At 38.4% G+C, this 18,622-nt stretch overlaps 1 protein-coding gene across 11 annotated transcripts in view; it reads left to right on the forward strand.

Moving 5' to 3' along the window:
- Window positions 1-15,345, forward strand: part of chd9 (chromodomain helicase DNA binding protein 9) — a 257,884-nt gene extending 242,539 nt beyond the window's left edge. For all 11 annotated transcript variants that reach the window (XM_072547352.1, XM_072547351.1, XM_072547350.1 and 8 more), the window contains 2 exons: window positions 5,154-5,258; window positions 11,371-15,345. In XM_072547352.1, the coding sequence (XP_072403453.1) occupies window positions 5,154-5,258; window positions 11,371-12,234 (969 nt within the window). In that variant the 3' untranslated portion in view covers window positions 12,235-15,345. The remainder of the gene's footprint in view (window positions 1-5,153; window positions 5,259-11,370) is intronic.
- Window positions 15,346-18,622: the final 3,277 nt, after the last annotated feature.

Below are 18,622 nucleotides of genomic sequence, written 5' to 3' on the forward strand. Positions count from 1 at the left end.
CTCTCTCTCTTCCCCCCCGCGCGCTCTCTCTCTCTCTCTTCCCCCCCGCGCGTGCTCTCTCCTCCCCCCCCCCCCGCAATCTCTTCCCCGGGCGCGCAGTCTCTTCCCCCGCGTGCGCTCTCTCCCCCGCGCGCTAACCTAATTTACAGTTCACTTTCCTTGGACTGTCAATTTCACAGCCCTTCAAACTGGTTAAGGAGTTACATGCTTTTACATGCTCTGTTCGCTTGAGTTCTCAGCTCCTGGTCTCCCTCTGCTTGCATTTTGTATAACTTGTTGGATGATCTTGCAGCATGGATCGGTATCTGGGACTTCGATGTTGTGGCCATTTCATAGACATGGATAGAGAAGAGTGAAGAATGAATGTTGCAGGTTCCAGGGTTTAGATCTTTCATTATGAACAGGCAAGGCGGTAAAAGAGGGGGGAGGTGTGGCCTTGTTAGCCAAGGATAATATAACAGTGGCTGAGAGAACTTTTGATGAGGAGTCGTCTATTGAGGTAGTGTGGGCTGAGATTAGAAACAGGAGAGGAGAGGTCGCACTGCTTGGGGTTTTTTATAGGCCTCCGCAGATGTTCCAGAGAGGTGGAAGAGAGGATTAGCAAAATTATTCTGGGTAGGAGTAAAAGGAACAGAGTGGTCATTATGGGGGACTTTAACTTCCCCATAACTTTACTGGAAATGCTATAACTCCAGTACATCAGATGGATCAGTTTTTGTCAATGTGTACAGGAGGGTTTCCTGACACAGTATGTCGAAGGGCCGACAAGAGGGGAGGCCACATTGGATCTGGTACTTAGTAATGAACCAGGCCAGGTGTTTGATTTAGTTGTAGGTGAGCACTTTGGTGAGAGTGACCATAATTCAGTTACGTTTAGTTTAGCGATGGAAAGGGATAGGTACATGCCGCGGGCCAGGAGTTAGCGATGGGGCAAGGGCAATTATGATGAGATTAGGCAAGAATTCGGATACACAGAATGGGGTAGCAAAATGCAGGGGATGCAGACAATGGAAATGTGGACCTGGTTTAGGGAACAGATATTGCATGTCCTTGATAGGTATGTCCCTGTCAGGCAGGGAGGGTGTGATTAGGTAAGGGAACCGTGGTTTACTACAGAAATTGCATCTCTTGTTACGAAGAAGAAGGAGGCTTATGTGTTGATGAGGCAAGATGGTACAGATGAGACGATGGAGAGTTGCAGATCAGCTCGGAAGGATTTAAAGAGAAAGTTCAGAAGAGTAAAGAGAGGACACGAGCAGTCTTTAGCAAATAGAATAGAGGAGAACCCTAAAGCTTTTTTACAGATATGTGAGGAATAAAAGGATGACTAAGGTAGGAATAGGGCCAATCAAAGACAGAAGTGGGAAGTTGAGTATCGACCCTGTGGAGATCAGAGAGGTGCTAAACGAATATTTCTCATTGGTTTTTACTCCGGAAAAGGAGAATATTGTTGAGGAGAAGAATGAAGTATGAGGTATTAGACTAGAAAGGATCGAGGTTAGTTATGAACAGGTGTTACCAATTCTAGAAGGAGTGAAAGTAGACAAGTCCCCTGGGCCAGATGGGATTTATCTGAGGATTCTCTGGGAAGCTAGGGAGGCAACAGCAGAGCCTTTGGCTTTGATGTTTGAGTCGTCATTGTTTGCAGGTTTGGTACCAGAGGACTGGAGGATTGCAAATGTTGTGCCCTTGTTCAAGAAGGGCAGTAGAGGTGACCCAAGTAATAATAGACCAGTGAGCTTTACTTCTGTTGTAGGAAAGGTTTTTGAAAGGATTATAAGAGATAAGATTTATAATCATCTAGCAAGCAACAATTTGATTTCAGACAGTCAACATGGTTTCGTCAAGGGCAGGTCATGTCTCACAAGCCTTGTTGAGTTTTTTGAGAAGGTGACCAAACATGTAGATGAGGGTAGGGCAGTTGTTGTGGTATACATGGACTTCAGTAAAGCCTTTGATAAGGTTCCACATTGTAGGCTGTTGGAGAAAATGCAGAGGCATGGAATTGAGGGCGATTTAGCAGTTTGGATTAGAAACTGATTTTCTGAAAGAAGGCAGTGAGTGGTGTTTGATGGAAAATATTCAGCCTGGAGTCCGGTTACTAGTGGTGTGCCACAAAGATCTGTTTTGGGACCACTGCTGTTTGTCATTTTTATAAATGACTTAGGCGTAGGCATAGGTGGATAGATTAGTAAATTTTCAGACGACACTAAAGTCGGTGGAGTAGTGGACAGTGTGGAAGAATGTTCCAGGTTGCAGGGGACTTGAATAAACTGCAGACTTGGGCTGTGGTAAATGGAGTTCAATGCAGCTAAATGTGAGGTGATGCACTTTGGGAAGAATAACAGGAAGGCAGAGTACTTGGTTGATGGAAAGATTCTTGGTTGTGTGGATGTGCAGAGGGATCTTGAAGTCCATGTACATAGATCCCTGAAAGTTGCTACCCAGGTGGATAGTGCTGTTAAGAAGGCATACAGTGTGTTAGGTTTCATTTGTAGAGGGATTGAGTTCCGGAGCCGCAATATCATGCTGCAACTATACAAAACGCTGGTGCGGCCACACTTGGAATATTGTGTACAATTCTCGTCCCCATATATCAGGAAGGATGTGGAAGCATTGGAAAAGGTGCAGAGGAGATTTACCAGGATATTGCCTGGTCTAGGGGGAAGATCTTATGAGGAAGGCTGAGAGACTTGGGTCTGTTCTCATTTGCAAGAAGGCGGCGAAGAGAGGATTTGATAGAGACATGCAAGGTGGTCAGAGGATTAGATAGGGTAGACAATGAAAGTCTTTTTCTTAGGATGATGACTTCAGCGTGTATGAGGGGGCATAACTACAAATAATAGATTTGTAGGGTGATAGATTTAAGACAGATGTCAGAGCCAGGTTCTTTACGCAGAGAGTGGTAAGGGCGTGGAATGCCCTACCTGCTAATGTAGTCAACTCAGCCACATTAGGGAGATTTAAACAATCCTTAGATAATCACATGAATGATTTTGTAGGGAGATGAACTGAGAAGAGTTCACAGGTCGGTGCAACATCGAGGGCCTGTTCTGCGCTGTATTGTTCTATGTTCTAAATGTTCAGAACAACAGAAATAGAAGGGCAAATCTAACCAGTTAGTGAGAAAGACCTCTGAGCACTCCTGCCATTTTGTCTTGACTTTCTTGATAACCTTTTGCAAGGGTACCCATTCCCTATCTCTTGCTTGCTGCTCATCTGTGATATGACCGCCTCTGTAATCATGCCATCCATGTAGTTCTCTGCCTCACATATTTCTAGTTACTGATAGACCTTTGAAACTGAGAGCTCAATCTTTTGTAGCCAGTAAGCATTCCCCAACATTGACTTGTCCAGATCATGAGAAGTGTCCTCCACTCCCCAGATGCCACAGTTTCATTTTGTTTGGCTAAGCTGACCTGACATGCCTTAAACTTTACAAATCACTTTATTTACTTCAACTTAGCTTAATATTACTCCTACACTATTAACCATAACCTGGAGACTAGCAAGATGTAGAAACTCTTTGTCCTTTCAAATCGGTTCCCTCTCTTCTACTTAAATTCTTATTTTTCCTGTGTTCCTCGATTTTTTTTTCCCAAGCTTAACACAGGTTAGATGTTGCCCTGCAGGTCGAACCGTTTTAGTACACGGGAGGTACAGAACTATACAACTATGTTGTCTTAGGTTAGAAATTGGTATTTAGGATTAAAGTGAAAAATATCTTCACCCAAAAGGTTGTGATACTGAGGAAATTATAGAAAGGTGAAGTTGAAAGTAGAGATTAGTAGTCATAGTTTTATTGAATGGCAGAGCATATTCAGGGCTGAATGGCTGCTCCTTCTATTTCTTTAAATGTTTTATCTTATTACCTATTTTTGACAGTCTATCTCCTAGATAGGCTAATAATTTTTCTTCAGTTGAGAACTTGAATTGGCATGCAAAAATTCTATAACAAAGCTTTAAAGTATATTTTCACTTCCTCCCATTCCACTTCCCTAAAGACACTATTCTGCCAGTTTGTACTTCTTTGCTGGATGTCCTGACGATGCCATCTTTCACACCAGTAATATTGATAGATCTTGTCTTTTTCATTCAAAACATAACCCCTTTACAATATGGTCAACACAGTCCTTTTGATTTCCCATACACTGCTCTCCTTCCTTCGCCTTGCTTGACAAAGCCACAATGAGACTCCTTGTCCTCGCTTTTCTGTCTACCAACATTGAATGGACCATCCTCTGCTTTTTCCACTGCATCTAATGCAATGTCAGTGTTCAGTACATCTTTATTTCCCCTCTGCTTTCAGCATTCCAGTGAACCATTCTTCACACAACATCCTGGTCTAGTCTTCCATCAGGGCCAATACCCCTACTTCCTTATTCACTGCATCTCTATGTAGAAGTGATATAACACAGGCCCTGTTAACTTCTTCATTCCCACAATCTGGAATCCCATTTCATAATTTTAAAGATAACAGCAACTTAATTATACTACTTTTGATTAAATATACAGCTTTCATATATGACCTTCTCTACACTGGGGATCCCAAACAGATTGAGCAATCACTTTACTGAACACCTCCATTCAATCTGCAAGAGTGATCCCAAGTTTCTGGCTGTCTCTTATTTTAAGTCTCTGTTTTACTCTGTCCCTTTTGTTGGACTCTTATGCTGTTCTAATGAATCTGGATGAATGCTGGAGGTTCAGTGCATCATCTTTCAACTAGGCACTTTGTAAACATCTAGACTTGATATTAAGTTCCACAGTTTCTATTTGCAGTTACTGCTCCTGCTACTTCTGATGAACATCTTTCTTCTGCTCTGCTTTCTTGGATTCTGTGCTGCTTAAAACCAGTTACATCTGGAACATTTGAATTCTAGCCAATGGTCACAGACCTGAAACATTGTTCTCGTTCTCTCTACAATAGCAACCTGATCTGTTCAATATGTCTAGCATTTTTTGTTTATATTTTAGATTTCAAGCATCAGGTTTACCTTTCATAAAGCACTGTTAATACTTTGTCCTGGGTATGGACTCTATTTGTTTTACAATATTGCTGTTTTCAAACTTGGTACATGGGAAATTTGGGAGAGAAAAGCTAAACCATGTTCAGTAAAGTTCTGTAAATTGCAAGGCTGTTTTTGCTTTAGGTGGGTGGCTCACTGGCTCCTCCGATTAAAGACTTGGAGAGGTGGCTGCAGGAAAATCCCGAGTTTGGAATTGCTCCAGAATGGGCAAGTGTAGTAAAGCAGTCGGTAAGTAATGCAATAAAATTTTGAAAGGTTTCATGTTGAAGTTTGATGTTGTAATTTGTACTCTGTTTTGAAATAGTAAAAGTGTAAGTTTAGACCACTAGGTAATTAAGTGCTGTCTTTCAACAACTCAACCTGGCAGTTTGACTGTGAGAATCTAATCATCTCATTAGCAATTTAATGTTCAAAGCTATTCAAGTACAATCATAAATCCACCATATTGGATTATCAATTTGTTGAGATTCATTTAATTGTGGATCACAACTACTTGAAATCATAATTTTCAATTATATTACTCCATCTCGTAACAGGAGAGTACTGGACTCATGGTAAAATTCTTGGTTATGTAGATGAGCAGAGAGATCTCTGTGTCCAGGTACATAGATCCTTGAAAGTTGCGACCCAGGTTGATAGGGTTGTTAAGAAGGCATACAGTTTGTTAGCTTTTATTAATAGAGGGATTGAGTTTCGGAACTATGAGATCATGCAGCAGCTGTACAAAACTCTGGTGCGGCCACATTTGGAATATTGCGCACAGTTCTGGTCACCGCGTGAGAGGACGTGGAAGCTTTGGAAAGTGTTCAGAGGAGATTTACTAGGATTTTGCCTGGTTTGGAGGGAAGGTCTGACGAGGAACAGCTGAGTGACTTGAGGCTGTTTTCGTTAGAGAGAAGAGGGTTGAGAGGTGACTTAATTGAGACATATAAGATAGTCAGAGCATTCGATAGGTTGGACAGTGGGAGCTTTTTTCCTCTGATGGCGATGGCTAGCACGAGGGGACATAGCTTTAAATTGAGAGGTGGTAGATAAAGAACAGATGTCAGTAGTAGTTTCTTTACTCAGCGCAGTAGGGTCATGGAATGCACTGCCTGCAACAGTAAACTTGTCAACTTTAAGGGTACTTAAATGGTCATTGGATAGGCACATGAATGAGAATAGAATAGTGTACATTAGAGGGGCTTCAGATTGGTTCCACAGGTCGGTGCAACATCAAGGGCCGAAGCACCTGTACTGCGCTGTAATGTTCTATGTTCTAACTTTGTAATAGGAAACTAAAGTGCTGTTCTACACTTTATATAGTTCATCAATTTAGTCCGTAGTTTAGATGCCAGAGATGAATTGTGACTTCTCATAATTAGGTAATCTGCTCTGTGAAATTTAAACATCAGTGATAAGGTGAGACTGACTGTCCTTGACATGAAGGCTACATTTGACAGTGTGTGGCATCAAGACACCCTAGCAAAACTGGAGTCATTGGTAATCAGGGAGAAAACTCTTTGCATCATGAATGTTAGAAAGGAAGATGATTGTGGTTGTTGGAGGCTTGTCATCTCAGCTCTTTGCAGGAATTCCTCAGGATAATGACTTGCCCTTCTGGTGTCTATGTGGAGTTTGAAAATTCTCCCCAAATCTGTGTGGGTTTCCTCCTGGTGCTCCAGTTGCCTCCCAAAGTCCAAAGGTGTGCAGGTTACGTAGATTGTGCCCACTGTGTCGGGCATGTGCAGGCTAGGTAGGCTAGCCATGGGAAATGCAGGTTTGCAGGGATAAGATGGCGTGGGTCTGTGTGGGATGCCTTTCAGAGGGTCAGTGTGGACTCCATGGGCAAATGGCCTGCTTCACACTAAGGATTCTGTTCAAACTTGACACCATCCACGACAGTGCGGCCATTTTGATCGCCATCACTTCAACAAATCCCCACACCCTCCACCCATGACCCTCAGTAACAACAGTGTGTACTATTGCTAAGGTGCACTGCAGAAATTCACCAAGATTTCTTCCACTTTCCAAATTCAATGTATTAATGTCTCAATGGATAAGGGTAGCAGATACATGGGAACATCACCACCTGTAAGTCCTTCTCCAAACTGTTTGCCATCCAGACTTGGAAATATATTGCAGTTTGTTCAGTGTTACTGGGTCAAAATCTGGGAATTGCCACCTGAATAGCATTGTGGGTCTACATAGAGCACATGGATTGCAGCAATTCAAGAATTCACCACTACATGATAAAGGCCAGTATGACAAATGCCTGCTCAGCCAGCAACACTGATGTCATATGAATTAATTAGAAAAAATATATAAACAGGAAAAGGAAGTTATCTGATACCAAAAGAATAGACAGGAAGGAGTAATTTTGTTTCATGACCATCTGTTAAAATGCACTCGTTGCAATACGTAGGAAATACACGTGGGGTACTGGAACTGATTATTTCGTTGAAAGGGTTTCTGACATTGAGTTGGTTTACATACCTTTAAATTATAGAGAAAAAATATGTAGTCGTGTTATAGAGCTGAATCATAGAATTTTACAACACAGGAGAAAACCACTTGCTGCATTGTGCCAGTGCTTTGAATGAGCATTTGTGCTTTGACCCACTCCTCCTGTTGTTCGTTTAACCCTGTAAAGTACCTCACTCTTAGATACCTGTTCAACTGTTTTATTTTTAATTATTTACGGAGTTGTCTTCAACCCGGTCCTGACAATTGGTGGAGGGAGTGAGTGTGAAAACTAAATTATTGTTCTGAAAAATTCTGGTAATGCACTCTTAAGTTGGGAAGAAAGTGAGTAAGTGCTGGAAAGGAAAATGGATTCTTAAAATTGGTAGAAGCCTCATGCAAGCAGTATGGTGCACCCAATAGGTCAGGGTAATTTTAATTATGGGTACTGAGTTGGATCAGATCATGCCTAATGTTCAAAATATTATGAAGTTTGTGAGTCAGTTAGAAAGGATAAAGTTAATAAATAAATTGATTGGAAACTAGATTTGGTCTGGGGCATATTTCATAAATGTTGAAGAGTCATCTAATTAAGCAATGATGCAAAGGGATCCATATGTAGCATCATGCATGAACGGTTGGCTTTTTTTTTGCTTTTCTCAAAGGATGAGGTAGCCGAACTATAGAATAAGCACACTTTCCCAGTTCTTTTTGGATGGTATCAAATAGTTTAAGTGGTGAGAAGTTGATTAAATTAAAGACTGAAGTTAATGAGAGCTATAAGAATAATTAAAGAACTAAAGTGAGTGTTGAAATGCGAAGTGTGAGGATAAGGAAGAAATTTATGAAGTAACAATAAGCATTTTTTGTTTACAGATTGTCTGGATTCCTGCAATAGAGATCAGCACTTAGCAGAATCTATTCAATTTTTATATCATTTTAAGTGTCTCAATTAGGTTACCCTTTAAATCCTTTAAAATTTGTTGGATTAAACTCCGCACTAACCTCTGCTCAACCTTTTTCTTCAAACCTTGTTGGTGTACTCTTTTTTTTTTCTCCCCTTCCTTCTGGGTGTTTATCTAGCTTCCACTTTTGAATGCATCTAACAACCTCAACTGGGAGCAGCAAGTTCTATATTCTTACCAATGTTTTCATATGCAAAGTTCCATTATTATTTGATTTATGCTGTAAGTAAAGTATAACAGTGATGTGCATTAAATTTCTAATACTTACTCTGTGTTTTTACATTGATTTTAGGAGGTGTATTGATGTTTTTTTACAAAGATTTTTGAGGGAGGTGAATGTCTCAAAGTTTTGCTTGGTTAGGGTTGACTATGGTTATGTATACCTGTTGATTATCTGCAGCGTTTGATCAATCGGCACACTCTAGATGCTAGTTAATAAAAGTTTGTTGTATTAGCTTCTCCTGAATTCCCTACTGGATTTAATGTTCTTGGGTTTTGGACTTCACCCACAAGTGCAAGCATTTTCTATCCATCTATCCTATCAAACGAATCATAATTTTAAAGACTTCTTTCGGGTCACCCCTCAGCCAGGCGCCTTGGCCTGCTCAGTCTTCAATAAATATATCCTTCAAGTTGTTATATTATTCTTGAGAACTTTTTTTGCATCTTATTCAGTGCATATGTTTTTATCATACAGAGACCAAAAATGTGTGCAACACTCTGGCTTAACTAACATTCAATTGTGTTTAATATAATTTTGCTGCACTTCACAAGAAATAAATCCCAATGATTTGATTTTCTAATGGCCTAATTAATCTGCTTCACTTCTATTAGGGATTTGTGCATCTGTGCTTTTTCTTCTTTACCTCCCTTCAGATTTGTGACTTAAGCAATGCATGATCTCCTTATGTCTTTATCAAAGTGCAGCACCTTACACTTATGTATGTTTGAAATTAGTCTTTCCAATTACATTAATTAAATATCCATACTGCCCATTTTGTCAGGAAATAGATTCACTTGTTAGAAACATAGATATGAAGGATTTTTTTCCATAACAGCAATACCCATTTGCGGATAGAAAATTAAAAGTATTTCAAATTATTAACAGGTTGATAGGACTGTTTCTGGTGGTTATGATGAGGGGTGTAGATAGAACTTCCAATGCAAGGAATTTAGAACTGACGTCCGGAAAGACTTCTTGATATAACATCGAAGACCTTCCATTTCATATTCTGGATTGGTGGCTGAAGAAAAACTTGACATTCAAGATTTAATTAGCATGGAGGGGAAATGAAAATATTTGAAAGCATATGGGAGCAGGATGGGTAAACACAATTAGAACAATAACTTTGTGGATGGTAAAAATGAAATAGGTGAGTTGAGTCAAAAAGCCTGTTTCTGTATTGTAACTTCTGTATGTATTGCTGACCACATTTGACCTATTTATTTGTATTTGGAAAATGAGCAGTATGCAAAGAAGCATGCTACTAGGTCTAAGCTGCTTAAGGTAAAATATAGTTTGTCTATTCAGCAGGACTCCTAGTTTTGATTCCAGTTATGTGCTGAATTTAGTCATCTGGTTTAAGCTCAGTTCTTAGTTAGGGAAAAGTAATCCCATTTCTGAAATAAGTGGGGTTATCCACTTTGATAGGTGGACAGGCATGCAGAATACTTCTTAAATGGGAAGAAGTTGTAAAGTGTAGATGTACAAAGGGACTTGAGTATCCTTGTCAATCAGTCGAAGAACGCTAACATGTAGGTGCAGCAGGTTATTAGGAAAACTAATGGAATGTTATCCTTTATTGCAAGAGGATTTGAGTACAAGAGTAGTGAAGCCTTGCTTCACTTGTATAGAAGTTTGATTAAATATGCCGTTTTGATCTCCTTACCTCAGGGAGGATGTTATTGTCGTAGAAGGAATGCAACAGGTTCACCCAGATTTGTTCCATGATATGGGATTATCCCATGAAGAAAGAATGTATATTGTGTCCAAGTGTCCTGAAGTGTTTTGAAGAATCAGAGGTGATCTCATTGAAATCTACCCAGGTTCAGTTCCAGCCTTAGGTGACTGTATGGAGTTTACACGTTCTCCCCGTGTCTGTGTGGGTTTCCCTCGGGTGTTCCAGTTTTCTCCCACAGCCCAAAGATGTGCAGGTTAGGTGTATTGGCCATGCTAAATTACTCTGTAGTGTCCAGGAATGTACAGGCTAAATTTAGCTGTGATGAATGCTAGGTTACAGGAATAGGATGGAGGAAACAGAGTCTGGAATGGATGCTGTTCAGAGGGCCAGTGCTAGCTCGAACGGCTTCTTTTTGCACTGTAGGGATTCCTATGATAATAGAGAAGATGCAGGTAAGCTATTTTTTTCTGGTTGGGGAGTTTAAAGCCAGTGGGGCACAATTTCAACATAAGTGTGATGCCATTTAGGGCTAAAATCAGTTTTTTTTAAACTCCGAGGGTGGTAATCTGAAAACCTGTGGACTGTTGTGTGTGTTTAAAGTAGAGATTGCTAAATTTTGGTGTGTTAAGGGTGTTATGAGTTATAGGGACAGTGTGGATAAGAGGCATTGAACTGTTTGATCAGCAATAATGTTAAATGGCAGAACATGTTCAATGGGCTAAGTGGTCCACTCCTGTTCCTAAGATGTCTAATGATAACTCTTGCAAGAAAACATCATAGTCTATGACATTTCTTGTGGTTGTAATGTGTGACACTCATTTGATATGCTTACAAATGAAGAATGGTGATATGCTCAGATTCCTGAGCAGGTTTGATACCTGTAAACCAATGTCTTAGTGGTTTCAGGTGAGCAGGGAAGAAAATAGATCAAAATAGGAAGAAGGGCCAGCTGGTGATCTAACTTTGCCATTTTGGCTTGTTGTAGTATATAAATATGGCAAGTATTTAATATAGACTATGTTTCTTTCCTAGGGGTATTTACCGGAAAATATGTTTGACCGCATCCTCACAGGACCTGTTGTGCGAGAAGAGGTTAGTCGAAGGGGTAGACGTCCAAAAAGTGAGCTCACCAAAGCTGCTGCTGCAGCTATGACTGTTAACCCCCTAGTCGCCAATGGCCTTCTTGCTGGGATGGACTTAAACAGCCTCCAAAGTTTGCAACAGAATCTCCAGAATTTACAGTCTTTGCAATTGACAGCTGGATTGATGGGATTCCCTGCAGGCCTTCCATCTACAGGTGGAGAGACAAAATCCCTGACTTCCATGTTTCCTATGATGCATTCAAATATGGCAGGGTTACCTAATATATTTGGTATGGGAGATTTACTAACTAAATCCTCAGAGACTGCTCCCAAGGACAGAAAGGGAAGTAGCACTATAGATTCCTTCAAGCCAACAGATGGATCAAATGAAAGGACAGAGAAACAAAATGTGGATGTTTGTAATGAAATCTCAGTGTCAAGTTCTGCTGCGTCTTCTCCTAGGAAGGTTACACCAACCACAAGTGCTTCTGCCTCAGTAACATCCAGCGGTCCTCTGGCTATTAATCCACTGTTATTGTCCAGTATGCTTTATCCAGGCATTCTACTCTCTCCAGGCCTTAACATACCAATTGCAGGATTCCCTCAGACTAATATCTTTGATGTACAGACGAATAGAAATACAGATGTAACCAAGCCCAAGCCTACAAAGGAAACAGTAGAACATCAAGAGGGAACAGAACAGAATTCTTCACATGAAAATAGTGGAGATGATGCATCTGAGAAAGCAACATCATTGTCTACTAGTGAAGATACAACTCAACCAGATGATTCAGATTCCAGTGAAGAAGACTGAACTTGAAATAATATATTTGATCTAACACTGGAACAGCTTCATTGATTAGTATAAATGGTTCTTTTCTGTAAATAGTCCAGTGATGATTCAGAAAAAAGTACTCATCTGTGATTAACTGAGAGGATTTCAGTATCTATTTATAGGTACAAAGTATTTAATGGTACCTTGCATGTAAAGTTGTTTTGGGAGGCTAAACAGAATCCATGTGTGCTCTCAGTTGTAACAAATACTGAAGCATCACAGTGCTAGTTGTTAATTTTTTTTAGGGAATTAATTTTAATAAAATAAATATGCACCATGAGAGCCGTATATTTAATATATTTGGTGTGAACTAGGGAAAATGAGGATACCTTTATGCATATCGTATTAACTTTCTGTATATAAATCCACAAACTCCTTGACGCTCATTTCAGTACTCAGATCAAACTGCAGGAGACACAGCAATAACCCTGGCAGCTAATGAATGTCATTAAAACTGTAGAATATACATCTTGATAATGCAACATGGCAACAGTCAAAATGGAAGTTTGCATTTTATTGCTAAAGTGTTGTGATGCACTGTCAGTTTTAAAATTCAGGTACACTTCTGAGTTATTTGGAAGATTTTTTTTTCCCAATTGGCCGTAAAACTGGCTATTTATTTATTACCTCAGCAGTGCTAGTTTAGAAGTTTTACAGAAATAGTTGTATAATATTTGCTTTGTTCGCAGTTTGCAAGATGTCTCATTTATCACATTATGTAGCTGGTTGTAGTGAGTACTTTCACTTTGCATGTGTTCTTTCTCTGCAAATTATTAAAAGGGGGCAAGGTGCCATGGGAAGTCACATTGATACGTGCAGTATATTTTGCCTGGTTATTCATTTCATGGGAATGATTAGTTGGTGTCCCAACATAGGCAACAGAAATAGGAATTCTGTCCAGAAAGGGTTCTTTGATCCCAATTTACATTACCTTGCTTCTTTGGGAGTATTTAAGGAGTGGTTTAGTAAATTGAATATACAGTGCATTCCTGCCAAAAACCACTATAGGAATCATTGTGTTGATCAAATAAAAGTATACAAATAGAAGAGAAAGTGATGCATTTTATTATACAGTTTTCAGTGTTTATTATCACTGCAGAGCAGTGTATTAGTTCGCTGCATTGAAAAATAAAATTGTTTCCACTGCAGTGAAATATTGTTTGGCGCACATTATCATCTTTCCATAGGAACCATGCCAACCTCTATTTGGAAAGGGCTGTGGGTACAGTGCTGATCCAATTTAAACCTGGATCCCCAGCAACTATTGCCTACCAGCGTCATACTAATCAATACTGAACTACAGTTTTACATTGGGCATTCAGTACTGAATTTGAAAACTAAACAAATGTCTTCTGATATAAGAAGCTCACCAGGATGATAGAACTAACAAAGCAGAGCACTATTGACTGTGTGCATTGCAGAATTATTATACTTGTGACTTGTTTGTATAATTCTGTTTGTTACACTAACATATTGTATTTGCGCAGTAGTTTTAATTTCATACACAATATTCCTCTCTGCTGTCAGTAATAGACTGGAAAAAAATCATCATCAAAAGCTGGTGTGAAATTATTGCAAAGCAGTGTTAAAATGCACATGTACCCATATGCTAGAAGCAAAGGCAATTAATGTCATTTGCAGTATTGAGATTTTGTTGATTTCACAGTTAGAAATGTATTTAGAGGCAACAGTTTACAAAGAGAGGTTTAATATGCAGTCATTTTTAAAGCTGTTGTATCCCACTTTTTTGCTTGCTTTCATAGACCAATACCATATCAAAAACAGGTACAGTCCCCAGTTTTGCTGTATGGTGTATAGGTATGTAATTGAATACTTTTTATTAGATGTAAGAGGAACACACATTACAGCACAGAAGCAAATTGATTTTTAGCTTGCTCTTCCAGAATGCTTAACCAACCTAGAGTATGATTTTTAATATGCACAGAACTTCGTGGATAAATCTGTTGAATTTCTCTGAAAATGTGTCCGGGTTTGGTTGTACTCTAAATATTTCATCTAGAAATTTGGGCTTTGTTACGCCCTCAACGGAATTTCATTACTCTAGATGGGGCAATTTAAAAAATAATTCACAAAAACATGCGTATGATCCACTGCATTTTTGATTCGACAAATGGAAGAATCTTTGAAAACAGTGCAACTTTTAATTGTACTGATTTTAATATTCAAGTTAACAATGACTGGTACCTTTGAAGACTGGTGTATGTGCAGGATAGTATTTAGATTTTCAAATATAGTTTGTACATGCCACCTAAAAGGATACCACAGCTTTAAAAAGTATGCAAACTAAGTGAATACTTTAAAATATTTTTACAGTAATTTTGTAGTGCTAAACACAGGCAGCATTAAACTAAATTATACAGTGCTGGTTTCTTTATATACCGAATTGCTCCTTCTGTCTGAAATGAAGCATTACTGTATATAAACATATATTTCCCTGATGTCTAGTAATAAACTATTTTTGTCATTATTCTCTTACAATGGTGAGATCTGACAGACCACAGTTTTCAAACATCTATGTAAAATGTCACATTGTCTCCATTTGCCTCCAGGTTAGATTTAATAACTGTTTCCTTTATTTTTACTGACTCTCAATAATTGTGTTCAGGTGGTGTTACATTGGTCCTGCTTTTTTAATATTTAAAAAATGCCCACAAAATTAAAGCTGCAGGAGACAACAATGTGTAACAATCAGTGGCTGATGCGATGCACCAATGTAGCATTAGTCAACATGAACAAACACACAAAAGAATTACACTAATACGTGCTGCCATTAGCAGGATCACTGATGAGTTGGTAAATTGAATATGTGTATTTGTAGTTATTGTAAGTCAAACTTTGGTAGCTGCTCTGACCATGTATTTAATTATGTTGCTGGAGGCTTGATGATTGTGTGTTTTTATTTTGGACAATTGCAGTACTTGCAGGTTGTATTCTGTGTAGTCTGAATTGGCTTTCTGTAGTACAATGAGTCTTAAAAAGTCATTTGTAATTTATTGAATTACTTTCTATGAAGTTCTATAGAGCAAATGGAAGTTTAATTATTTTTATTAAACCTATTCTTTGACTACCCATGATGTATGTTTGTGTACACTCATTCTAAATTGTGTAATGTGCAAAATTTCAGTTGAATTTTCTACAACTTTTTGATTGCTATGGAAATTTGATATGGGTTCAGCTGTGAGAAACCCTGTGGTAGTCAAACTGGGGATAAAGATTTAAATGCAAAGTACGATGATTTGTATGTCAGTAACAATGCTGTAATTTAGAGTATTGCTTAGAATTTTATACAATGGAATGAAAACCTGAGATTCATTTTTCTACCCCATATATACCATGGGTAATCAGGTAATTGCATCGCAAACTATCTTAGGGTTGCCTTTATAATTTTGTACCCTATTTTTACACTTTTTTCTATTTCCAAGCCCTGGTACAATAATTTCCCAAGGTGATCAAAACCACTGGTCACATTCCTAGAGTAGTAAGATGAACATTTCTAACATCATACCATCTGTTTTTGGTTAGTGGAGTTATGTAAACATAATGTTTTGCTATTACTGTAGTGTTTCAATGCTTAAGGTGCAAGATCTAATGTGAAATACCTTTTTCCTTATTCGTTGTTTCTATTGTATAATCAGTCAAATATTTTTGATAATAGATTTACAGCATTTTCCATTTTACTCCTTTAGCCCAGCCTTGAAAGAAGACCCATCTTCAATAATGCATTCCTTTATTTCACCATGTTAGCATTGTTACAATCTCCTCCGATGTGGGAAAAAAAAACAAATTAGTACCAATTTGTGGATTCATCCAGTGGATATTGATGAAAATGATTTGCAAGAGAGTTGTGTCAAGTCAATTAAGTTCGGTTGTATTCTCCGAGACTGGTATTTGTTCCCTTTGATGCCTCAATATCCACTTCTCAGTTAAGTCATAATGTTCTTAAATCAATCCCTACTCTGGTCACAAAATTATTTAACAATTATACCTCAACTGGAATATCATCCTCAGAGATGTTCAAAACCTAGTGTAGGATTAGTAAGCCCAGAGAAAGCAAGAATGGTTTCAAAATAAGTTTTAAAGACTTGTATGTGAATACACATAGCATTGGTAACGAGAAGAGTGAATAATGAGCACCGATAGAAACAGCTCTCGGTATGACCTGAGAAGCCTTACAGAGGTAAAAGCAAATTACAGCACATTTTGGAAATCTGAAATAAAAACAGAAGATACTAGAAAAAACCCATGTCTGGCAGAATCTCTGGGGAGAAGGGAGAAACAGTTAGCGTTTCAAGTCAAACGTGACTCCTTGGACAATCAGTTCTGGCATTAGAAACATAATTGAAAGGTGACCAAAGCTGGAACCTGAATGTTGAAGGGTATTTGATGTTCAAATAATAAACTAGGAAATGTTGGTAGGGTTGCTCTGTTAATTAAATAATGTGTTTTTTCGTTATTGAGAGATGAACTGAATTTGAAAAATTAAGATGTAGAAACAGTTTGGGAGGAGATCAATTATAAAGCTAAATTGTGGGCCATGTTTCCGTTAGGGTGCGAGCCTGCTCAGATTCTGCATTGACTGATTGCCATGCTGACATCATGACTAGTGCTAGAAGCCACTGCATCACACAGACCTTGGAGATTTTGCTCAGCAGAAACAAGAATACAGGGAAGATAGCTTATAGGCCCATGAGCAGTAGTTACACTAAGAAATTAGAGGTAGAAAGCAGGGAATTGAGAGAAAGCTCAATAGTAATATTTTTTAAAAAGCTTCTAAATTTATTTGGATAGGAAAAGAATGGCAGAAATGGTCCTGGAAAGAGAAAGTGAGTGAGTCCAGAAAATTGAGATTTTGAGCAGTTAATTTGTCTACTCAGTAGAAGTCTTCCAAAGGAACCTGAAAATCAAGAGATGGTGGGAGGGATGAACTTGCAACCCATCGCTAAAGCCCAAGGGAAAACTGCTAGAAATATTCTTGGACCGAAAGTAGCATCCCCAAGATCAGTTGGCCTGCATTCTAAGGCATAGGTGCATTGGTTATAATTTTCCAAAATTCTTTAGATTCAGAAAGGTTCCCAGCAGATTGCAAAGTAGCAAATGTAATGATTTTCAAAAGTAAGTTTGGGAGTTTGTTGTTTAATTAGAAACCACTAAAGAAAGAATTGGAATGAAGAACTAAACAGTTCTTCCAAAAGCAGTTTTAAAAGCAAACCATAAAAAAGGTTTTCTCAAGTATCTTAAGATTAAAAGTGTTAAAATGTCCAGTTGATAATGCTTTCAAAGCACAAATTAAGTAACTTACGAAGAAGTGAAAGCCTTGTCCTTAGAAAAATTAAGGAGGATAGCTAAGCAATTTGAAGTAGAGTTCTGTCTGAAAGTCAGGAAACACAAATTACAAAATGGTGGTGGAACATCTAGAAGTAGAAACTCAAGATACTGAAAGATAAGTTAAAACTGGACTAGAAGAGAATTGCAGCTAGAATTCTAAAAATGGAAAGGAGAGGGAAAAAAACTAATTAATCACAAAAAGAAGCTGGAAACCCCTCCCTGTCTCAACTTCAAAGTTAGAGTACAGTGAAAAAGCAATCTTGGAACAATCCATTTTCACCAAAATCCAGATCTAGAAATTTTGCCATTGTAGCAAAGTATGAGTCCACATCAACTGCCTCAATTAAAATATAACATATTAAGGACTCTAAAATGCAATTGTCTTTACCTTGCTGCCTGTACTAGGGTACCTCCCTACTTTTTAAACACTTTATACCTGAGTTTGTACATGTGTTGCATGTGTTTATTATTATTTTGGGGATAGTAGGTAATAAAGTCCTTCTTTCACTTAATTAAACTTTGTAATTTTGTTGCTTTTTGATCTGGCAAACCTTTAATTGAAATGTGATAGCTGCATACTAAAAAAAAATTTAAATATTTACTGTGATCAACTGAGGGAGTGTTGAAAAAGGGGCATCTTAATTTGTCATGGTCAAAACAAGGGTAATCAATGGATGTGGTGTATTTGGGTTTCCAAAAGGCATTTGATAAGCTGCATAAACAAATCAGTTGTACGCTTAGAATTGTACTCTTATTAAATGGCCCCTTTAAATAACCCAATTGATGTTGATACGTACATCAAAGGTTACTGCACATTATAAGAGCACATGGTTTAAAGGGAAATGTAAACAGTTGGTTAGCTAACAAGAAGTAGGGAATAGGGATAAATGGATCTTTTTCAAGTTGGTAAGCTGTCACTAGTTGCATACCAAATGGATGAGTGCTAGGTCCTCAATTATTTGCAAATTCTATCAATGATTTTAACAAGGGGACTAAATACATGGTAGCTGTGGATGTCAAA

This window comes from Chiloscyllium punctatum, chromosome 26 (genome assembly GCF_047496795.1).
Source record: "Chiloscyllium punctatum isolate Juve2018m chromosome 26, sChiPun1.3, whole genome shotgun sequence".
NCBI lineage: Eukaryota > Metazoa > Chordata > Chondrichthyes > Orectolobiformes > Hemiscylliidae > Chiloscyllium > Chiloscyllium punctatum.